Source organism: Apis florea, unplaced genomic scaffold (assembly GCF_048593485.1).
Source record: "Apis florea isolate Af1SG1 unplaced genomic scaffold, ASM4859348v1 contig_3367_pilon, whole genome shotgun sequence".
Taxonomy (NCBI): Eukaryota; Metazoa; Arthropoda; class Insecta; order Hymenoptera; family Apidae; genus Apis; species Apis florea.
In genome coordinates this window covers 4,633,355-4,659,046 of record NW_028256746.1, presented here as the reverse complement: position 1 = coordinate 4,659,046, position 25,692 = coordinate 4,633,355, and the positions used below count along the sequence as shown (strand labels likewise).

Genomic DNA, 25,692 nt, shown 5'->3' with positions numbered 1-25,692 from the left:
GTTAAAGTGGAAATTGTTCGATTGTTTATTGAATTATTTCCTCAAATTATTTATACAAATACGCGCGATTCATCCGCTAAAATTTCGACAAACTTTCCTACTACTTCGATCAACGCGAGTCGATCCCATTTCTTGTTACGTCCAAGACATTGATCCACGTTGATCTAATTTGCCTGGTGGACGCGACAAATTGGGCAGAGGATCGAGGCGGGGTCGAGGAGAAGCGGTAAAAATTATTCAAACGCATCGTGGCGAGGCGAGGCGAAGGCGGAGGAGAAGAAAAGTGGCGGTGCGGGAGGCGGAAACGGAATGTTCTAAATAAAATATGTCCGCGCCCTTCTAAATATTCAAAGGGCAGAGCGCTGGCTTGTCCCTTTTCCCGCTTCTCACGGTTGTTGCGCCCCGTACGCGCACAAACATGGCGTCAAGTGACACGAACGGATGGAACGCATAAAAGGGAAAAATGACCAGCAGCAGAGGGACTCGCGCGCTCGACCTGCCCCGCTATTTCCCTCGGGTTCTCCGTAACGACGCATCCGCTCCACCTGTCCTTTCCTTCTTTCCTCGTCGAAGAAGGATCCATGGTGGGTCGCGAAATTTAAAACGATATCGAAGAATTCTTTTTTTTTCCCCGTGAAATTTGGATCGAATCGAAGGAATTATGTTTAATTAATGGCGATGATTTATCACGTCGAGTGAAAGTAAACGATTATTGGATAATCTCTTTTCTTAAATACGATAAAAATAAAGAATAATGTCTTTGAAATGTGAAATATCGTCGTTTACTTGAATGCTTTGAAAAGTAATATTATAATACGAAAATAATATTATAATTCAATTATCATCTCATAATAAATTAAATACATATTAAAATAGAATTATTTTATGTAATTATATCGATTTTTTATTTTTTTTTTTTTATTTTCTATAGTTCGTGAAACTAAATATTTTTTGGTTCGACATTTCAGAATTGTATTGTAAGACAAGATAAGACAAAAAAACTATTTAACATATAAAACTGAAAGCTAACATTTTAATTATTACTTAAAAAAAAAAAAAAAATTGAAGGTGTTTCTACGTGCTCTTTTATTTTTACAAAATATAAAAATATGCAAGAAAAAAATTTTATGCAGTGATGATATTGTGAATAAAAAAAAAAAGAAAAGACACAAAGATGGTGTAAAAAAGACAATGATAATAAATATTACAAAATCATAAATGAATCGTAATTATCCATCATAATTAAATTTACGATAATTTTGTCGATCGGAGAAATGATTGCAATGAGGGAACATTATTGAATTCCTTGTCGATCTAATTATAACCGTTATAATTGATGATTTTCGATGATTCTGCTTCGTTTCGATATCGATTCATCTTATTAACCAAACCGGATGAAAATCACGCGACAAACGCGTAATCTCAAATTTTTTAGTAATAAAGAAGAATTCCAATAACAAACTGAAGCAAGAAAATTTATCGAACCATTTCAAAACTCTCATGATCCCTTTATACTTCCCATTCCTTCTTTCCTCAATAAAACAGAAACCTCTCATTTCTTTTTTTTTTTTTTTTTTTGTACTTGAACCGCGTATCTCCAACAGAGGAAAAATCTTTCGTTTCTTTTTTTCGTTCCAAAAAAAGCAAACAACAGACGACGAGAGATTTTTTTTTTCTTTTTTTTTAAATCGCGTGGTGAACGCACGCGTAGGGACACGCTCGTTTATCTTGACTCTTGCTCGCCTATATGTATATATCCTTGAAATCCACTCACATTCGACGTCCACGGTGATCCTCTTGCTGACTGTTGGCGGGACTCCATTGGTCGCGATGCAGAGATACGCGCCCATTTCATTGCGCGTGATCCTCGTCAAGTTTAATTGCTCGCCATCGTATATGGACACTGAAACCAAAAGCAGAAATTGATTCAGCCCGGTCGGCCGTGCAAATATAGTGTACCGGCCGGAACAAACACGCCGCGTTCGACATAAACGTACAAACAGGATCCTCCGAAGAGAAGAACCCGGCACAGGTTTTATCGGTGAAACTTTCTCGGTTAAATGAAACCCTTTTTCCGCAGCTTGATTGTAAAAAAAAAAGGAGAGGGGGAGAAAGAGAGAGAGAGGAAGGGACAAAGAGCGACGAGAGAGGGTAAACAAAAAAAGGGGGAGAGATGGAGAACCCCATTGGAGCACGCATCAATCTACGAAGCGAATTTTCCTGTCCTCCTTTTTATTATTCCTGCTGTCCCACTTGTTTGTCCCCCTCCCTCGATCGATTTATTCGACGAAATAGCGCGTTCAACTTCTTGAAATTTTCGAGCAACCTGCTCCGACTCGACTTGCAAAAGCTTGATGTAAAATGGAAATATATGCTATTTAAAGCTATTCAAATCCGATATACGTTTAACTGCGGGTGTTCTTACTTCATTTGTGAAGTGCTTGAATAAAATCAACGAGAATAGATTAACGTTTCTATGTGTTTCGCGCGAGAAGATTGCATACGATAAACAGGGAAGAAATATTGTGAATTTAAGCGGGGCCTCGAGAAGCTGGAAAATCGGTAAACAAGGGTGGATGGTATATATATACAATCGAAAGAAGGAATCTTTTCCAAGTTTAATCCGAGAAAGGTTCGAGCCCAACTTTGGGAAACAATCCCGCCGCGGTTAATACAAGGGGGCCCCGACTGCAACATCCCACCTACCTACGTTCGAATAATTTTTAAGCTCGAGGACGAGCAGTCGCGTAAAAAGTTAGCGCGGTATAAAAGTTGGTCCGAAAGTGCGGCGGTAAAAAGACGGCGAAAGGGAGAGAGAGAAAAAATAAGGTACGCGGTCTTTTTATCGGGGCGAATATCAAAAAAAAAAAAAAAAAAAAAAGAAACGAAAAAACTGTCGTTCCATTTCCAAGTCGTTAAGCCGTCCTTCCCTGCGAAATCATCTCGTTGCGGCGAGAGAAAAAAGAGAGAGAGAGAGAGAGAGAAGAGGAAGAAGAAGAGGAAAAAGAGGAGAAGCCGTGTGAAACCGAGCTGCGCACCGATTTCGAAAGATTCGCGAAGCGGATCCGGTAAACGAACACTGGATGGCGTTGAAATTACGATTTCAAAGGCGTTAACGTCGTACTCGAATCGGTTTCCCTCGAACCTGTTTCGTTTACGACGATATACGAGCGGCGGCGATTCGATGCCCTCGTCGGTGAGGTATGGGGGGGAGTGGAAGAAGGAGGGAAGAAAGGATAATAAGAAGAGGATAAAGAGAAGAAAAGAGGAGGAGGGTAAACCGAGAATGAATGATAGTAGGTCACGAGAAAAAGGGTTAATAATTATTATTATTATCATTATCGTAGGAGAAAATGGATCGTTCTTTTTTTCCCTCGCGGAAGACAAAATGGCGCTCCGCGTTCATTAGCCTGACGCGAGCGTCGTTAGGTTAACGTCAGGTTATACGAATGACTCTCTCTTTCTCTTTCTCTCTCTCCTTTTTTCTCTCTCTTTTTTTTTTTTTTTTCTAAGGAAAAAGAGAAGCGCAAAAATTACAATTATTGATGATAAAATTTAATTGCGTTCGAAGAACGGAAATTAACTTCATTTTGTAAATATGTATTTGTACCGTGGCAACGCTTCTAATTAACGGGCTCTTTGTTCGGAAAGGAAGCGCGTTTATTAATGAGAGAGGAACTCGTACGAGGAACGAGCTCGGCTTTCTTCCCTATAAAATTGGCTCGTCGATTATTTATGTCGAAATAATTGTTCGCATCGCGAGCGCTCGGTTTTTAAATTAATATCTTTTGCAATTTATTGGAAATGTTTCGTTCGTTATAAGGGTGGAAGGAATATTTCGCGTTCGAAATGCGGGGGAGAGGGGAGGGGGGAGAAGAAAAATGAATATGCAAGGCAATTAACGAAATGCCAAAAAGGTAAAGTTTGGATAGGTTTCAGAAGCAGTGGATACAGTTGCGATTGTTTAATTTACATTTCCTGGTCTGGAAAAAGTTGCAGCCTCTACTTGGATAATTCTTATAACCACCGTGAAACCGAGGTTTTCTCGATTCCTTAGCACTGCGTCTCTCCATCTCGTTTCAAACTTTCTTCGATTCGCAAGGGTGAAGCGATTGTACTTTTCCGTGTTTAAACATCAAATATTGTTAAAATATGCTCCTTCCATTTCCTCGTTCCGGGAAGGGACAGGAGGAAAAAATATTTCCACAGGGATTACGGAGCGGAGGCTGGGTAGCCGGGGCTTCGGTTTCTTACGACATTTATCCGTGAAAATAATTAATGAGAGCGTCGATGAAAGTCGATAAATTAAGAAAGGAGAGGATCTTTTTTTCTCTCTCTTTTTTTTTTTTTTTTTTTTTTTACGATCTACCGACAATATCCGATCCAACTTTTTCCGCGCGACTTGTTACCGTTCATAAATCTTTTTATTCGATTCATCTCGATTACATAATAGAAAATAGCTCGCTCGAAAGTATCCCAAGTTCATTATCTTACAAGGAAATTTATTTAACCTGTGTATTATATATCTTATACAAAAAATTTCATAAAATTATAATCATAATATTGCTTTTTCATGATTCTTCTTATACAAATTTAAAATTCGATATAATCTCTAAAAATTTTTTTTTCGACCCTTATCATGGATCATATTAAGAGAATGAACCAAGAATTTGTAATGACAATCAATCAAAGACTTCACGGATAACATAGATTTATTTAATCAATTTTCTTTAATATTATTTTCAATAAAGTTACGATCAAAAATCTTGAAAAATTCTTCGATTTCAACATTTGCAATAATTCAATAATCCTTCTCATATTTTATACGATATTATATTTAATTTTTCGTCGACAGTTAAAAACATCGGAATACCTTCGCCAATCAAAATTTCTTCGAATATTTTTATTATTCTCCCTTCCTTTTTCCAAATCCACGTCTGAAACAAAAAACAATCTGCACGCCTCGCGTTTTTCCATCGTATGGTATAATCGCGTGGCCGCTTGTTTTCCTTCGAAACGATATATATATATATATATATACTCCATCCAATCGGCGATCTTTGGAAAACAATCACGAGGCAACACGAATCCCCCAAGCGGACAGATGAAATCCCGCGGCACCCGTGCGCTTCGAATCGCCAATCTCCTCTTTTCACGGCCCGTTCATAAATCTTTACGTGGCTTTATTCCGGCTTTACTCGCCTCCTAGTCGCGATTAACCCTCCGCCCATTAGAGCGTCCGGGGAACGATGTTTCTTTCACGAGACACACGCCCTGCCAAACTGTCTTTCCGCGTGTACGACAACCGCCAACACGTCGCTCGTGTCGTCCGCCAACCAATCGTGTCCGATATCCTCCTCCCGAATAATTGAGAGGTTATCCTGAATTTTCCCCGCTTCCTATCATCCTCCCCTTCCCTAAGATGACGTTTCACGACGCTCGTCCCCTCACCTTCCATCCGTGCGAACGAAAAAAGAAAGATCCGTGATTTTTTTTGGATTATTTTTATGTGGTGCGGATACAAGAGTGAAGCTTTTTAGAGTTGTTCCTGAGATCAGATCTGAGGAAGTTGAAGAGAAGGCAGTGGAGGAAAGGATCAGTAGTGGATCGATGGTGAACTGGCTGTCGTGAGTAAATTCTGAGAGTTTTACTCTAAACTTTAACCCTTTACGCGAATGAGGGCGAATCGAAGTACGAAGGAAGAAATTTTATGAAAGGATGAAAATCGTTGCGAGTTCCATTCCCGAAAAGATTCGAAGGGAGGAAGAAAAGGAAGGAAAATTTCCCCCTGGTTACGAAAATATTCGGACATATTGTTCGACACTCGTTTATCGAACATTAGAGTGGAAACGTAGCGATCGTTACCCTTTTATCAGAGTACGAATATCGACTTCCTATACAAGTTTATTTCACTATTCGCTTCATTCTCTATTAATGTATTCGTCTATTGGTAGCGGAAGAGTGTTTAGGGAGGAACGGTTGGTTCAAAAGCCGAGAGGGATGCAAATCGATACATCGAGCGGGGGCGGTTTGCTAATAGCCATTTCGAAAGAAGAGTTTCATTGAAATTTTTATGCTGCATAACAGCAGGCGACAGGCAGAAACTTCATTATCGGTGTGGCTGGGCGCAGCGCGAAAGAATATCGTTGGGAACTTGTTTCAGGGTTCGTTTTAACGTCGTTTTTCCCCCAAAGTAATGCAATTTCTATCCCACCGGAATGCAATACTGGTGACGAATAACCGCGGTACGTGAACAAAAATTGCCAACAAAGATTAATTTTTATTCCCTTTCCTCCTCTTCCCCATAAAGCTTTGTTCGAAAAGGATTACTCGGAGGTTTCGTTTAATTTTCCAGAGCGATTACGTATCCTTTTCTATTTCGAGTTCAAAACGAACAGCTGCGCCAAGACACCGATCGCTTGGATCCGTCTTAACGACAGATGGATAAAATTTTTAAATGGATTATAAAGGAAGTTGGGAATAAAGTTACTTACAAGTAAGAGTAATTTATTATTCAATGCATCGAACAATCGCACAGTTTAACGAATGAGGTTATATAGAAAACTCATATTGAAGATAATTACAATAGAGACGAATAAATGTTGTGTTTTAAATAATAAAATTATCATTCAAAGTAATTTCATTCCAAATTTTAATAACTAATTAATTTCTCAATCCTTTTAGCGTTCAATTCTGTTCTTAATCTATGAATCCACGAGTGTTATATAAAGTCGAATGAGCGAATGAGAGAAAGCAATTGATATTTTCTTGTCGTTTAAGTTTAACGTTGAATACTTTATTATTAGTTGTTATTACATTATGTTTTTATATTGTTTTATATTGTTACATTATGTTTGAATAAAAGATATTAATTAGAAATATATGAATATATATTCGTCTGTTTTTTTTTTCAAATTTGAAATTTGATAAGCACTTCGATTTATCGCCTAAGCATATTATATACAAATAATTGTACATACAATAATAAAACGATGTCACGAAAATAAAATAAAAATTTAATCAAAAACATTTTTCAATAATCGCGAAAGCAAAATTTTGACGGATCTGGTTGTCTCTCTTATTGTTAAATACACGGGTATCGAGGATCCTCGACAATTAAAAAAATTAGTTAAATCGGTATCCGTAGTCGAGAAAAAGGTTAAGAACCGCGGGTTTCTAGATGCGTTTACACTGTTAATTCGATTAAATTATCCGATCTCCGGTTTAATCAGACGTCTCGTCCGCCTTTGTCCCCTTGCCCCCTTTAATTTCATTTGCAGCGAGATGAAAGGAGAGAGCGTCGTTTCTTTTTTTTTTTTCTTTTTCCTCCTCTCCCCCGTTCTCTCTTTTTTCTTCTTCTTATTCCTCTTCTTCTTCTCCTTGCTCCTCGCTTTTCCACGCCGCGCAAACTCGTGTTGACGGAGTGAAAAAGAAACGAATGTAGTCATCTTCTGAAGTCTAAAGGATATCACGGGTGTCCAGGCAACAAATGGGCCGGATGTGACAGAAACTGCGCTATCAAGCTCGCGAATGTGTATCGTTAGAGGAGATGCACTCTCGCTCGAAAACTTAGGGGGAATGATTCGCGGAATGGTTGAGCCAGCCAGCTCATGAATTTGTATGAAGCTGCAGAGAGGCTTGGATGCCTTGGAAGCGTCGGTTCGCGGATGTCTGAGCACGAATTCCGATCTTTTCGACGATTCGAAGAGAGAATTCGAGAGAAATTGTCGGTGAAGAGAGATGGATTGGTGTTTGGCCAACTGACGATATTGACTAACCATGGGATCAGGTATATATCGAAATATTACAAATAGGTCAGAGATATATTTCTTCTTTCGCAGAGACAAAAATTTACTTACGTTTACCTACTATAATAAAGTTTCGAGATATTCGAAATTACTCCAATCTTCTAAAAGCGCTACGAATTTAATAAATTTCTAATAGATTCTCGATTGTTCCAACTGTATGATAAAATATAGCATATTATACGTATTCCATTAATCCACAATATCATCATCATTATTATTAATTGTATTGTCGTCGAATATAATTTGAACTCGGCTTCAAATCGGGTTCAGAGAGCGAAGAGGGGTTCATTTTTCTCCTCTCCCTAATTTCGATTTAACTTCGATCCTCCCCTCCTCTACCCTCGCTCTTTCTACGCGTGATGGAAAAACACAACCACGGGGAAAATAGAAAAATAAAAAATAAAAAAAAAAAAAAAAAAAAGAGAAGCAACAAAACGCGCGCACGTTCAAAGTGTTCAAATTATATACGAAACGGCGATTGAACAAACAGCGAACGAAAGAGTAATCGAATATCCACGTAGATTATTTGCCCGGTAATATCGTATATACTAAATCAACATCATAAGCGTTTACCGGAGGCCGGTGAATTTCGGTCGTATCGGCAAATATTGATTATCCTGCCTGTTAACGTTCACGCAAACGATAACAATTCGGATTCCTCTTGCATTGGACGAACCGAACGCTACACGAACCTAGGGGAGGGGAGAAAGGGAAGGGGACAGAGGGTCAAGGGACAATATTAACCATCGCGCGCTTCGAATCCACGCGACAGAGGGATGTTATACTTTCCACTCTCTCTCTCTCTCTGTCTCTCTGTCTAGTTTCCCATCGGATCTCTTCACCGGTTTGATCAATGGACGATGATGTTTCGACAGCCGTTCGAAATCGTCCTGCGACTCGATGCGCTGCAACATTCATACCCGGCCGGAAAATGGCTTGCCGGCTAATTGGACGTGAAACTGTCCGAGCGGTGTAAACAAATTAACCTCCTTTCGCCTCCGTTCGCCCAGTTTAATCCATCCGGACGCAAGGATGAAAGACGAGGATCCCCCAGATTCCTTTTCTCTTTTCTTTTCGTTTTTTTTTTTCTTTCCTTTTTTTCTCTTTTTTCCCCGATCTCCTGAATTTGGAATTCGGTTTTCAGACGAAACGACGACAACGACGACGACGTAGCGGCGGCACTTTGAAACACGAGCAAATTACGAGCAGCGGTTCGTCAATCATTACTCGACATTTAATTACGGCGGATGGATGGCGGGTATGGGCGATATTGCGACGCTTGTCGCGACTCTACGCCCGCTATCGATACAATATTGACACGATTGCTATACACCGAAACATCGGTATTTATGTGTAAATACTCAGGCAAGCGCAATAAATAGAATGAAGTATAAATATTGCGTGAGCGCCGTTTAATCCTGGGCCGAGCGTATGTGGAACGCGCGTGTGCGTGTTGTATTTACACGTACGGGAGGAACCCATTGTGAAGTTGTAACTCTTCATTTTTCAAATGGATCGTTTACCCGCCGGCCCGCCCACACGCTTGATCAACGCTCAATTTCGATAAAAATGGATCAGATTTTCTCTTCTGTTTTTGGTGGAAAAAAAGAATTCGACAATCGTAAAAATTTGCGTTCGCAAATTTGAAAAGGTGCTCCCAACGGTGTATTTTATTCGTGGGACGGGTCTGTTTGGAAGAAGATTCGTCGTGAATTCCTCGTTCAATGCCTCGAGATAAACAGATTTATAAAAGTCTTTTTTTTTTTTAACATGCACTTTGTACTCGATGAGGACGACAGGTTTCAGTGTCGAATTATTGTGCCATAAGAACGAGAGTAAAACTTTCGAGAATTATTTTTCGCTGGTGAACACTAAAAATAACTTTCAAACGGATTTCTATATTTCTGATTATGAGAACGTTGCGCAAACTATTGTGATAGAAATTAAGATTTGATAAAAATTTTATTTTCGTTAAACTTTATCGCTGAATTTTTAATTCTTATATATATCGTGCACAACAGAATAGAATAGAATAATTGAATGATTAGTATTTAATAACTATTGTTTGAAATATTCGCTTCTATAATGACTATTATTACGACTATTACTTGTAATATTATTTCATTTGCATAATCGTATTTACTTTATTACCGAACATATTATTATTGCGCAACAAAATTTATTAAGATTAATGATTTAAACTTGTTAAACCGTGAAATTTCACTATGATAACATCAATTTACAACGCTACGAATCCTTGTGTAAATACGTATTTTTCATATTAAATACGTTTAATGCAAACAGGTTTAATCCTCTTCTGAATCGGATAATAAATAATCATATTCCGATTATAATATCGAAAACAAGAAAAATACTGAGCTTTATTTATTGTTACAAAGAATAAGAGAGATACGAACGTTGAAACGCATTAGGTTGCACAATAAGATATCGATTCTTTTAAATAGCGATTTATCGAGTCATCAAAATACAAGTTCTAAATTTCACACGGATTTCGAATATTCATCACAATCGAATGAATATTATTTCCTGATTGAACACATATTTACATTCTTAAAATGATTTGATAATTAGTAGTTAGCATTCGAAGAAAATATCTTTTCCTTCGTTGTATTTAGAATTTCGTTCGTTTGACGTTAGAAAAGATTGCATTTCACAGAACGATCAGCCCCGTTTCATTCTTCCACGAGGATCCTCTCGACGAGGCAACAATGCCCCGCTCACCCCTCCCCGTTTCATTAAATACAAACAAGCAAAAGTTCCTTTATTCTCTTAATTCACTACTGGCGGTGCAGTTTTCTAGGGCGGTCCAACACACAGACGTAAGATAACCGAGCAATTTCTCACACTGTTCAAGCCCGTGCCTCCTCCGTGTACCACCGGCTCGGTACAACAGCCGGCCATATTACAGCGAATAGGAGGATAGAGTCGAAGGACGATTAGCCTTGATGTTATTACAAATTGGTTCGAGTTGTTGTTTGATAAACTGTATACAGACACGTGTGTACAATAAGATTTCTTATCAAAACGAAGATTTCGTCAAATAAAAGTTAAAAGCTCCTGTATATATGCGAGTGTTCATCACAAACGAAAACAAACGTAGTTATCTAAATGAAATTGAAATTCCGCTTATTTGAAAAGTTAAAAGTTTACACTGAGAGTTCACTGTTGAAATGAACTTCTGTTACATCGAACCTACCCTTCTTGTGTACCCTGCTACAATTTGTAGTAAAAAAAAAATTGCTTCTACATACGAAATCTAGACTCAAAAATAAAGATTTTTTTCTACCCACACTATCGTACATATTTTCATTACATTTTCTCTAATGTACCCTATGATCAATTGATATTTACTTTCCTCTTTCAATTCCATCAGATTTTTAAATCCCCGCGACCAACACACCTTTCCTTTCAACAATCTAAAACTTTTCATCCAGTTTAAAAGGACCATTCCCTAAAAGCAAAACTGTCGTCTCTCGATCCCTTTTTTTTTTTTTTCCAACGATCTCCTCTCCTTGATCTCCTCCACCCTGCTCCTCCCCCATCGACCGACCAACCCCGATTTCTCGCCACTTTGCATTGTGCCCGCGTTCGAACGGGCCACCCAAGGATCGGTCAATCAAGACCCATTGACCCGTGGAATACCTTCGAAGCGGCGGTTGGAGGAAAAAAGAAAAAGGGGAGGAAAAGTTTCACGCGTGGATCGATCGAACGATCGAACACCCGATAATGTCGCGCGTCCCTCCTCCTCCTCGCAGATTCGCTGGCGTAGGTAACTTTTAACGAGGCTGTAACTCGCCGCGCGCTCTGGAATTTCGTCCACGGTGAACGATATTAGGTACGGGATGTGGCTCGTTATACATCGGCCGGACTTCCACGACCCGGTCAAAGTGCTTGCTAGGTTGAGGGGATGGCAGGACAATCGCGAATACTATTACGATTCGCGAGGAATTCTGCGAATTCGTGAGTTTCTTGTTTCGTATATGGAATATCGATAATTACTTGCGTCAAAATTACGGATGCGTTCTTATCTTTCGACGATCGATACTTGGGTTATTCAGATTAACGGGAGGAAACGGGAGGATCGATGTGGTTAACTTTTTGAACGAATTTAGACAGATTTGGAAATAATTTTAGCGAAAGTTTGCGTGCATGGGCTTTGTAAAAATGGTTTCGGAAAAGATATTATTGGAATTTATATATTAATTAGTTAGATACAAGTGTATTCAATTTCTTGCTATTTTGTAATATTTTCTTACCGATTATTCAAATTTTATATAACCTATGAATAGAAGCATTATGAATGGAACATTAGAATCTAAAAAATGAAAATTAAAAAGAAAATTAATAAGAAAATCTCTTCATATACCATATATTCGTATCCATATGTATTCTTTTTTCGTGTAAATTCTTGAATTATGACGATGAAATTTATTATTTGAATTCATGATGAATTCAAAATGATTTTACAATTGATTTCAACCCAGATGCTTTTTCTCTTTGCGAAAAAGAAACAGTTACTTTTCGATCAAAAACCGTTCTAGACAGAATTGTCACTAAGTACTGTGGATATGGGTAATTAGCCTTCTTCTTCTTCTATTCGCAATATCGAAAAAGTTTCACGAGAATAATGCATCTCACTCCTTTTATTGTGCTTTTCAGAGGGGGCGAGCAAAGCTGGAGGCAACAAAGAGGATGCAAAAGGAATTAACAACGAAGGAACGAACGAAGTTGTCAGAGAATGAAGCTTGTCATTCGATGAACAAAACAATCGAAATGGAAAGTGTTTGATTGTGTGTCTTCGTTCGTCGAGCTTTCACACTCGAAGCTGAAAGATTCAGCCTGCAAACATGGCGGACAATTTTACATTTCCACATCCAGTGTCCAGCCTCTCCTCGTTATTTTCTATTTTTTTTTTTCCTACGTATTTATGACTTGATTGGGTGCAGCAAGGCCGCTTTGGAAGAGACAGACCGCTTTAATTAGCAGAAATTAAAGTGGAGAAGAATCCGCAACCGAGAAGAATCCGCAAGAAGAAGAAGAAGAAGAAGAAGAGCAACAGCTTTCTTATTTGGAAACTCCGCCCAAGCGATTCATCCTAGAGAGAGAATCTCGAAAGCTTTCGTACTACTTTCCGGTCTTGGCTCGGTTAATCACGAACAACAAAACGTTGACACGGCTTAACGAAGGGGGCTATCGCTTCCAGCAACCGAGTGCAATCGTTTCAACGGTAATTATTTCGTTTCTTCGAAACTTTCGCAAAATGTAATTTTCAATTGGCAAACTAATATTGGTTTTTTTCATTTTTTTTATATTTTCTAATCCTTTTCTCTTTGGAGTTGCAACATCCTTTGAAATATTCAATTTAGGATTTTCTCAAAATCTTTCTCCATAAGAAGAAACAGTAAGATAATCTCAAATGATTTTTTGGCTATTAGAGAATTAGTCAAGTAAGTAGAGTAAACACTCATTTATAATTGTTTAATAATTAAAATCTGAACAGCCAAAATATAATTGGGACTGCAAAATGTCTCTATCGGCAATTTAAAAGTTAAAAAAATAATTATCATAAATATCGAAAATCTACACTTCAAATTTTGATTATCATTAATTAAAAATGACAGTGGCCAAAAACCTCTTGCAAATCGTGAGCCAAAGTCGAGAATCATTGCTTCATGTTTTTGAATAAATATGGTTTGCTCCAGAACAAGATTCAGAATCTGAATCAGAAATCTGTTTCTCTGCTCGATTTAATTCTGACGATATAACATTGTTATTTGCTTGAAAAGATACATTTTGTATTATTCAGAGGATTGTGGAAGGAACGCGTGTCCAAGATACAAATTCGTGTTGAAGCCTCGAATTTCATAGGATAGGATCCTGTTCCTACGTAATCTTCTATGTGGATGATTCGGTTCAACTGTGTTTACTTGCACGAAACAGGATGATGTTGAATTTCCGATAATCCAACGGAGCTGACACTTCTCCTTCATGTCACTACTCCCAAACTTACGAGCTTCTTCCTATCTACGTGATTCGAGGATCGCTTTTCCATCAAGCTACTTTCTTCCCTTCCTTTTTTCCAGTTTGTTCCAATGCTGGTTATTTATATATATATAGCTCTCGCTTGTCAATCTCAGTCTTATTTTAAAGCTTCATCAATCTTCCTTATCTTCCTTATTACTTGGAATTGTGATTGTCCAGAAACTTTTAATTCAATGTTTCCTTCTTTTTTTTTTTTTTTTTCTTTTTCGACGTACATTCTTTCTCGTAATGTTCAAATATGCAACGTTTTCTCTCATACATAAGATGGAAAAAAATTAAAGATTTTACGACTAGAAGTTTTATCCCGATATTATTTAATAGAATAAATTATTTTAAGGAAAAAGTACTTGCTTAATTAATCGATTTTCTACGACCGAGTTTGATATTTTTTGACACAAAATATATAAAAAATAAATAAGCGTTAAAAAAGTCCAATAAAAGGAAACGATCTCTTGATGGATCTCCCCGTAACTCGCAAATTGGAAACCGCTATTTCAATCTCTTTGGAATAAAGTTTATCGTTGAGAAAGTGAATTATTCCTAGGTTTAATTAAATTTCGCCAATATCGATTATCAGTAAACTGGGAGCAAACGGTTTGGATCGGGTTCCCTGCTGTTGCTAAGAGTATCGACGATAGGTAGAGTATCAGATGCAACGATGCCACCTAAAACGTCATCATGCTTTTAGGCGAATACGAGTTGCGCCCCCCAAGATGGAAGGACGTTTGACCCGCAAGCAGGCAAACCACAGCGGCTCCGTCAGGGGTAACACGGCGGTCGCTGCACGTGCACGTTAGGTCTACGTGGACCTAATGTCTACGCCACATGGGACGTTCTGACATTCGGTGCCCAGACGCCAGCAAGGACTCACGCTTCTTCCCTCTGGGCCTCCGCTGATCTATGGCACTGACTGGTTTTAATCCATCTAGTTTTACGATGACAGAGAGTCCACCAGGAACTGGCGGAACTTGGTCGACTCATCATCACGGAATTATCCCACGTAGCGTAGCACAACTAGGCGTTTTATAGTTTTAACGTTTTCGTATTACGTGTTTGGAAAACTTCAACGGTTGAAAGAACGATGACAAGCTGAGAGAAAAATTTGCAACGACTCTCTTTTGTCTTTTTTTCTTTCTTTTTTTTTTTTTTTTGCGAAATTAAACGATAACGATGCGTTCTGTTTAATCTCCTCCTGCAAGAGGTTTCTTTCTGGTATTCGACGAATATTTCGTGTGTCGTGCGCGTGATATAATTTTTACGTCGCCGCCACTGCTTTCCGCCTCACGATTACCCCCACCACCGACCGTTGAACCATTTACGACTGGCCACGTTGCGCTAGTGGCGTAGGAGTAAGTCGATTCTATAAGATATTTAAGAAACTTAGCTGGGGCGAGGAAAAAAAATTCTTTCGACTCTATTATCGGTCCTCGTGTAACTTTTGCCTTTATCCTGCATACTTTTTCCTTAACTTTTAATTACGCTCTCTATATTCCTGTTACGCATAATAAATGGCCGATGAATAATGCAAATTATTCTTATAAAAATGATGAAGTTTCTTGCTTAATTTTTGCACAGATACGGAATTATTTAGAAAGCACGTATGGGAAAAGGATATTTTTGGAAATTTCTTCAAACAGATTGGAATAATGAAAATATAGAACGTAAAATATAGCAAAAATACTTATTAATGAAAAAAAAATTTAATTACTTTTCGTCCATATACGTTTCAACGGAAGTGCACGTAACACGAAGAACACGTTATGTAACGCTCCATCAAAAAAGGATTATTCTGAAGAAATCTCGCATCATACTCTTTTTAAAAAGATTTCGATTTCTGTCTGTCTGAATTATATTCTAGAAAAAGATACTCTGGAAAATTATTATTGTTCCCGTTCTATGAAAACTATAACTTTTTACCGCTACTCGACAGCCTTTATTTTTTCCCCCGAAATGAATTTTATCGTTTAATCGATCAGGGCAGGCTTAATAGTTCCAATTTCTTAGATTCTGTTATTGAGAACGGTGTACAAACGGAGCAAGCAAATCGTTGTGAAAATTTCTCGGCACACATCTCGTTTGTTCCCCGTTTGCACGAACATATCCGAGAAAATGCTGTGCACGCTGGTAACAGTCACGTTCGTGCAAACACGCAACTGCATTATTAATAACACGGTCAGAACGAGAAGAAGTTTACATATATATATTATATTATATTATATATAGTCCATTGTATCAAGTCAAACGTGCGAAATTCATTTCGAATTTTTTGTAAACGTAATCAATTTTTTGGAAACTATTAAAAGAATAATAATATTCGATTTCACGATGAATAAATAATTGGAAACAAATAGTTGGAAAATTATTCACGATTTGAGAATATTATATTTTATTACCTTACCTTCATCAAACAGATATTGAAATCGATGAGATTGAAACGAAGGTTTTTCAAAAAAAAAAGGGGGGGGGGGAAAGGTTACTGTTTAAAAATCAAATAAAAAGAATATAGCCCTTAAGAATTCCAGCGTTTGGAATGATACATCGAACTTTCAATTCAATTCATTCCCAGAAATTATTGTAGATGAAATTAGGTTGGAAAGAGGCAGATGATAATTCGTGCGAAATGCCAACGAGCGAAATTACACGAGCGGCTAATTGCATTCCTAATAACGCGCCAATGTTAATGTAAGGATAGGCTTATATTATGGAGCGCTTTGTCACTGGAGTGCAACTGCAATCGCTGGAAATTTTCATGTTTGCTTCAGTTGTTTGCGCGCAATGTCACCACGTAACGAAGTCATCGAATACTCGTAACTCAACAATATCTTACAAACAGAAATGATAATGTAACGCGATGTTTATACCGCGTTGTAACGAAATAATCTTTTAATAATCTCGATTATAAATATATCTTCAATCCTGTAGATCATATAATTGGTAATATTGAACAACAAACAAATTAATGTGAATCGTTTATAAAATTAATAAGCTCGTACTTAAATGCGGATGGAAATATATAGATATTATGGTTGCATCGAGATACGTGCATCAATTTTCTCTCTCTTTTTTTTTTTATTTCATCAACTTCATTCTGTTACTTGCGCAAACACATTGCGTAATTACATTTATCCCCCCGTTATACAATTAAAGGATCGTTATCAAGAAAAACACGCAGTTTCAACATTTCCCTTTCGACGATAAAACGAAAACTTACGACAATCAACACGATTGCACGATTTCATTGCCAAACGCGCAAAAAGTTCCATTTTTCTTTTTTTTTTTTTTTCGAATATTTTTTCCCGAATTCGAAACTCGTTTCTCATCCGGCTCCTTTTATTGGCGCGACTAAATCGTTTTGCGGATCGTTTCCCGCGAAAACAGAGGATGCGAACGGGCCGAATAATAGCGAGTCGCGGCCCGAATAAAGAATAAACGCGAATGGCGAGTGAAATTTTCGTCGAACGAATTAAAAAACAACAAAAAATAAAAAAAAGAAAAAGAAGGAAAAATGGAATATGGTTGATAAAAGTTTGATACGATCGCGTTCCAACGTGCTCGTGAAATCTGACGCGATGGGTGGTGCGCCGCTTTTAAAAATGAACAAGCGACATGCGAGCACCGGGTCGAAAGATATATTAGAAATTACGTTGTATATCGCGAGAGCATATCGGTGAATTAATTCACAATTTCCCGGAGTCGTTTCGTCACCGCTCTTTCCTTCTCTCTCTCTCTCTCTCTCTCTCTCGATAACTTTACACGATCTCGTATAATCGAGCGTAGAGATCTGCAAAACGTTTGTTGTTAAACACACTTTCGCGCGACAACGGGGTCAACACGTTCGCTGGAATATTCATCAGATTCTGTCCGCTTTTAATCCGCGATTTGTATCGCGATGATGTGTGGCTAAGTGTTTAACTCGCGTCCAATTAACGAATTACGCTGATCGAGCCGCGATATTTCGTCGCTCATACTTCGATATAGGTGGTATTTTCAAGTATTCCATCGTATCATAAACGGATTTATGAGTTTATAAATTTCTTAACAATAATACGTCTTGTTGTCAATATCGCGCAATGATAGTTAACTTCTAGATTTCTTTGTGGACATCTTGGATATTGTAAAAATGTATCCAGATATTTTTCGCGGTGTAAAAAGAATCGTTGTGATTAATTAGCAACAAAGTATAAAACTTTCTTTAAATCGAAGCAAAGAGTAATTGAAAACATATAAAGATATTTTATTCGATAGAGGAAGAATTAGCGAAGAGAAACTTTCAAAAATTCTTTCAACCATGCTTATAATTAAAATGAATGAATTAAATTCTAGAGGAGTCAAATTCATTCGAATAATCCTCTATGAACAAAATAATATGACGAAAAATAACGAGACGAGTAAACAATTTACAGAAAAATACCCAGAAACATAAAGTAGTTTTTTCATAACAATTAACAAATGAACGAACGAATTACAAAAATTCGAGAAATACACTTACAACGCGCTCTTTGAAAAAAATATCTTCTTCGCAAACACAGAGAAGACAACGATCGTGGCCGTGTCCGGTGACAGAAATATGCGCGTTATACCTTTGTTTTATTCGATGATCACGCGAAGTCGGCAGAGGGGGGCGGGAGTGGCGGGCATGCAAACGAATAATTACCGTACAATACTAATAATACGTCGGCGAGAATGGATTTACGTGTTCCATTGCATTAGGGAAATTACCGGAAACACCGGACCGGGCTTCGTTGTTTGACGTGTAAAATCGATGACGAACGCGGCAACAAAACCAACGGAATACTCCGCTTCCGGTTAATGGCCGCCGGCATTATTTTCCACCGCTTTCTCTTTCGTTCGAATTGATTACAAACCCTATGTGCGAGGAAACGTATGCGCGTGTCTCCGTCCGCTCACCCTCCCCCTCCTCCTCCCCCAACCCCCGGCTATTTTAACGTCACGTTCGCCTCTGAGGTTTAATCACCGGAAATCGAACATCTGTCTGCCGTTTCCAGTTTTAACGTTTATCAGTAAAACCGACTTGGAGGCTGATTGTTTGGATTTCTGATTGCGACGAAGGGAGCACGCGGGGAGTCCGTATGTACGCGTAATCAGGCGTCGTTGCACGGAGAAGAGGAAATGGAAACGGCTTTGTTCCAACGATCGAATCGTGTTTGCTCCTTTGTTTCGAATTTGGACCAATTTACTACGAATTTTGACCCCGCGTTTTTAAAACTTTATTCGTGAATTTCCAATTTTTGAGTCATTTCTCGCGTGGGGGATTCGATCCTTTTTTTAAGTTTCGATGCAAGCATCGGTGCTCCACTTATCTCGAAAGTGTGCCAATTTGACACTGCGGATTAATATTTAATGTCTTTATTTTTTTAAGTTATTCTATGTATATATATATATTTCTTTTCATTCGAGTATGGTAATATTTTTTTTTTAAATAAGTTTCTTTTATACTTGTAAATTTTTCGTTTCGGATGATTCGAGGTCGATCAATTCGCTTGATTTCGACCAACGATTTAACGTTTAACGTAAACGTGACTTTAACGAATAATATTGCAATGTACGGTAAAATACGGTAAATAATTTATAGTTTGGTTTAGCATGAATTATTTCGATTTCAATGTAGCTAAATAGGATACATATCTTGTATCTTGTTTTACAAGTTTTAAATAGATAATGATTTAGATGTTTAATTACTAATCTACGACTTAATATATACAGCTAAATATACGCGTTAAATAATCGTAATAATGATAATAATCTGAGCAAAAGCGTGGTTTAAAATTTCGACAAAACTGTATAGTTTTCCTCCGTTGAAGGATCTGAAATCATTTCAGCATTTTAATCAAGAGCAATCGATTTCAAAATCAATTTTGCCAAAGCGTCGAGAATGAAACGATTTCGATCCAAAGATATCACGAATTAATACGAAACAATTCGCAATTTGTTTAATTTACGCTAATTAGACGATATCAGATGGCGCGCGAATATTCGCCGAATTCGTTCGCGAACAAATACGGATATTTCGTGATATTCCCGCTGCGATTCTCTCTAATTGGAAAAATTAAACGATCGTTCAACGGGGAGGGAGGATATAGTAGAAACTTGAGAATCACTTTTATCGATTGTGTAAAGCATTTCCTTTTCCGGAAACCGATTCCAACGAATCTCGAACGAGCGTTGCTCGAGCTTTTTCAACGTTGCACGCTTCGAAAAATCGAGAACGATCGATAATCTGGTGTGCGCTCACCTTTGTTATGTCGATTGATGTTTATGTTCTGGCCGTCTTCCCTCTTCCACATCAGTTTCGGTGTTGGATACCCGTCCGCCTTGCACGTGAGCGTGATATTCTGATTTTCACGAACCGCCACCGTGCTCTCGGTGGACAACGAGTCCAAAATGTTGGGCGGCACTTGGGGATAAACAGGAAGAATTTCGATTAATCGATCGATTAATTAAAAATCGTGACGAGCACGCTTTTTCGCCTTGAACATTATATCATCTTTTCCGCTTTGTTCTTCATCGATAAAGAGTTTTGCTTTGCTTTTGCAAAGCAATTCCATTGACCGTTTTCACGATGAATTCCCGTCAAAGGCGTGCTTGGACGCGCCTTTGGCGCGTATAATAAATGTAATAATAGCAACGGCAAGCCGGCGAAAGAAGATTAAATATGCTCACCGACGACTTGAAGGAAGCCGACCTGGCTCATCATCGGGTTCGTGTTTAATTGGCACATATAATAGCCCCGGTCGTCTTGTTGCACGTTGTTGATGTGGAGCAGCCAGGTCTTCTGATTGTCGTGCGATACCGAGAACCTCGGTATCTTCACGACCACGTGCTTGTGGATGGTCAACAACATCTGACGACCCACGTGGATCCACGCCACCTGCAAATCACGATCGCTTCGCTTAACTTGGGGAGAGAAAGGATTTCTTAGATTTTTCTTCAAGCGGACACTTCCCTCCACCCCTTCGAGTTAAATAAATCTATTTTCATAATAATGCGATGGAATAAATTCTCCGCAACAATATGATACAATTTTGTTCGTTCACCTGTGAAAGGAAAAACGACTTCTTTTTTCTACGAATTCTTGAATCGAAATTTATAACACTCTTTTCATCTTCTTTCTTCGCGCCCTACGAATTTCCATATTGAAATATAAAATCATCATAATTCTTAATATTATTTCTTCGATCGCAATAAAAATCGCGTTAAAAAGGAAGATCCATTTCAATTATCCGCGTTATCCATCTCGATTATCCGTCTCTCCTTTCCTCTCGACCGAGGAAAAAAAATCGAACCGAAGCGGCCATTTCTCGAATCTCTCAAATTTCCGCCCTTCAATGGACCACGAGCCATCGGATGTTCCACAAGTGGGCGAGCACAATACACGAGGAGGAGCGAGAAGGAAGATAGCCGGGGTGCGCCGCAACGACACGCTGCGCAACCCCGTCTGCATCAGAAATGCTATGAACAAACATTATTACGACCGTATTTTACGCTCGGCTGGGCTAACGTCTCCCTAACTAAGCTCATTCCACGACAAAGCTTATGCACTTTCGAGGATTTCTGGGTTAAACTGGCTCCCCCCCCCCCCCCCCCTCTTTTACCAAGCTACTTCTTTTTCATTTCCTTGGCAACACGCTCGAGAACGCTCGGTTGCGCCACTTTTCCTCCTTTTTATCCTCCCCTCCCTCGTCCACGATATACCACACCTTCCCTGCTCATCCCAAGACCTTGTAACAACACCTCGTTCCGTTTGTCACCGATGAATCAACACTTTGCCACGAGGCTTCGAGCGAGGATTTCTTCACTTCTTCATTTCTTCGGATCGATTCCAATCGTTGCCGTTCGTTCTGCTCTTTCTTGGACCCGAGATCATTGTTCTCGATTTCAAATCGAGAATTTCATTCGATTTTCACGGTAATCCACACAGGATAATTTGCTTAACTTTTTTAGTTTTTTTATCAATATTTCGTTTCGGATAAAGCTGTATGAATATATACTCGTGTTTCGAATCTCTGATTCAAATATACAGTTTTAATTTTTAATATACAGATTCCAGGAATTTATTAATTAGATTATTTTTTTACAATAATAATTTAAAATGGTGATTTAAGAGATATTTTAATTGGAATTTCTGTAAAAATTTGTTTTAAAGAAAAATATGGGAACTGATGAATATTGTTTCTCTGTTCGTACAGAATTCAAATTATAAATTCATTTATAATACGAAATTTCATTTCACAGGGAGAAACAAAATCGTATCGTTTGTTATTGTTGCTCGTAATCTAGAAAAATCATATGTTCATTTTTCAAATTACTTCTAAATTAATGCACTAAATATTCACGAAATATTTTATTATAACTAATATAATCATACGTGTGTTGATTACACGCGAATCGATGAATATTCGAATATCTGTGAATCTAAAAATTAAATATTGAAAATTAAAACTGTATATACATTTGAATTGAAAATTGAAACACGGATATATTTATTGCACATATTACACATTCCACGATTTAAAAAGAGAAAAGATAATTTTAAACTTTTCTTCTTCCTAAAATTTCTCTTTGACCAAATTGTATCTGAATTTTCAAAGAAGTCATTGCGATAATAAAAATAAAGTCCCTATCTGCGGCAATTGAAAGTATTCGAAAAGCATTAACCAAATTGGATCATTTTCATTTATTTTTATTGCTATAAAACGGTTGCTCGCATAATTAGATAACAAACGTCTCGTGCTTGGAAGGATTAAGCGAATCGACGAAACGGAGGAGATCATTCGGCGATTCAAACTCATGGAACAGGATTCGAAACTTCGTTAATTGTTCTTAGGAAGAATGGTTAAATAGAATTGGTGGCTAGAATCGAACACGGCCGACTTTAGCCCTCAATGAGGATCTTTGGCTAATTAGAATCATTCGAAATTGGCGTTTTTCGAAGATTTTCTAAAGGAGAAAGTGGCTTTGAACCGTCAGATGTTAAATTACGCGCAAATTGTTTCCACGTTTAAACGTTTCAACGTCGATGACCCAATTCGTTGATTTAATTCATCAAAAAGATCAAAGGAACGAAGGTGGCTGCACGCGGAGGAACGTCATATCGAGATCAAAAGTAAAAGTAATTGAACTTGGTTAATTCCAAGTTTCGAATATTTCAATCGGAATTTCTTTGATTTCATTATAACGATATCGTATTATTCCAAAGAAATAATTAATACGTTGACACGAATTACTTTTTTTTTTATTTATTATTCTAATTTAATAAAATATTTTCACACGTTTTATACAACAACAGTCAAATTAAACGACATATAAAAAAATATTGCAAATATTTTACGAAACTAAGGCGAATTTCCTCTTATAAATTATAATAACAAGTGCGACAAATTTTGCCCGACTATTAGCACTTAGTTCAAAAGAAACAGCACATCGGGAACACGATTTTCAACTCTTTTTCACTCTTCTCTTTTCGAGTATATACGATAAATTCCAACAATACGATGTTCGGCCATAAAATAAGATTTTCAGATATTATTCGCTTTAACGACACCTGGGCCGATAAAAATGAAATTCAAGAGTGAAACGTGTTAAATGGATCAATTATTGTTGCGCCAGTCGAATCGAGTATCGTTAATTCTACACCAGTTACCAAAGAATCGAAGCTAGAGAGGAAAACTGTCCGAAACTTGGTCGCAATACTAGGTGATGGATCGCGAAAAGTGAATGGAGCGCTTGATCGAGAGAGAGGGGAGAGAGAAAGAGAGAGAGAGAGAGAGGGAGGGAGAAGCTGGCTCTGTGATGCGCAAAGGTAGCTACCGGCGTTATATTGGCCTTTAAACGGTCTCGAGGTAAAGCTCGCGCCATTTGCGGCCTCGATTGAAATCCCTGGCACTGGTTCAAAGTCACAGGCTCAACTGCTGCCGTGACGCTTTACATCGCGAGAAAAAAGCGCCATTTCGATAGCGTCGCGCTTTTTGTCGCGGCCAATCTGTTTAAGAAACTTTTGCCTGCTTCCTCTGTTTTTTTCCCCTCTCGCTTTTAATCAGAGATTAACTTTGCAAAAGGTCCCTTCCTCGTTCGTGTTTTCATTCGAATTACGTTTATTCGAATGTAACGAAATTTTTTTTAAAAATGTACAAAAAAAAATATTTTACATTTATAATTTTCATATTCATATTATACTTCGACGGTATTGAGCGATCGAACGAACACATTTTATGAAAGAAAAAAAAAAAAACAACTCTCGTCTCTCTATTCTCTTAACTTTTAAAAGGAAAGAAGAGGATTTCTTTCACGAAAGAGATATATTCTATATATTTACGATGTATTATTATATCACGATACATTAAACGGAACCGCCATCCAATGACAATTTCGATCTCTTCATCGAGCCACTAAGTTTCGAGCTCACTTTCGCTAATATTGATGCTCGTTGGTGCTTCGCTCTCAGCATCGCCCGCGGACAATTGCAATTGCACCATAACGACAGTTGGAACAACACAGTTGGAGGTGTCAAGTCACCCCTAGTTTCCTAGCTTTGCTTTTAGCGTTGTTCGCGAAATGTGGGATGAACAGCACTGTTTCACTTCCTACTAAGCTTGCTAACATTGTCCGTTGTCCGTGGTTCGCCTCTCGCGTTGCCTAATATTACCTGCCTCGTTTCTCCTCTCTTTCTATCGCTATTCTAAATAAAAAATGGGCTTGTCGCCTCAGTTGCAGATAGTACTTTCATCTTTGGATAAAAAAGAATCACTCTGCATCGTCGAGCTACTTGTTACTTTCGTTTCTGAACATCATTGTCGACTTTGACAGCGCATCGATAAGAATCGGCGAATCACCACTCGAAACAAGACATATCGTATGCAGCATAACGATATCCTAATTTAGGATACAATTTAGGATATCGCATTATTTTGCGACATCAGAGCATATGTTCCAAGCATTTTGTTCAAGCTCTGGTTGAATTCACTCCTCGTGAACACGCAGGGATCATCGAAATCTCGAGAAATATGATAAAATGTTAAATAGGCTGATTTCATCGCTAAGATATTTTGGTGGAAATTAATTTTTGAAGAATTAAGCTCATCAGCGTTTGATATTCCCGAATAGGAGCAGAGTTATAGAGCAGAAATTCGACGCTCATCTTGGACAGAGACGAAGAGGTCGGGCTGTTGGCGCGTGTTGCTATCTATCTCGACAGTCACGCGGATGATTCAGTGCCAATATAGATGGACGGACTGGCCCGATCACTTTTGCACTCGTGTGTCCGTCAACCAAATTGAGTTTTTTTGTACTCTGAAATGACCGGCACGTATGAAACCGATAAAAGGTTACGGAAAAAGAAATAAACGTAAACTGTGAAAAAGAGAGAGAGAGAGAGAGAGAGAGAGGAAAAAAGAAAACACGGTTCAAAATGGAAAGAAATAACTTTGTGCGCTTTGACGAGAAATCGAGTCAAGGATTTTTCGAGTTCACCGATTTAGAGTTAATTTCTCGCCACTTGGACGCCGATTAGAAGCTTGTTGCGGATCGATTTTTGACCCGAGGTTGAACACAAGTTTTAAAAGTGGAACTTCGTAAAAGCGTCAGATGCAAATGTCTTGTGGGAGTACTTAAACTCGGCGTCTACATGCAAATGAGATTTTTATTTTTTTTTTTTTTTGCGAACGTTGTGTACAAGTGTGTCTGAACGTATAATTTAGGATGATCAATGATTAACTCGTTATATTATCGTTGTTTATTAAACAGAAAAGTCGTCCCACATACATTTAATTTCCGTCAAATTCTGCATCTTTTAAAACACACGTTT

At 38.1% G+C, this 25,692-nt stretch overlaps 1 protein-coding gene across 4 annotated transcripts in view; it reads right to left on the bottom strand.

The window, feature by feature from the left end:
• LOC100868219 (lachesin) overlaps positions 1-25,692 on the bottom strand; it is a 267,208-nt gene that overhangs the window by 58,824 nt on the left and 182,692 nt on the right. For all 4 annotated transcript variants that reach the window (XM_086911818.1, XM_086911819.1, XM_086911820.1 and 1 more), the window contains 3 exons: positions 20,553-20,760; positions 20,125-20,286; positions 1,775-1,903 (listed from right to left, as the gene is read on the bottom strand). In XM_086911818.1, the coding sequence (XP_086767944.1) occupies positions 1,775-1,903; positions 20,125-20,286; positions 20,553-20,760 (499 nt within the window). The remainder of the gene's footprint in view (positions 1-1,774; positions 1,904-20,124; positions 20,287-20,552; positions 20,761-25,692) is intronic.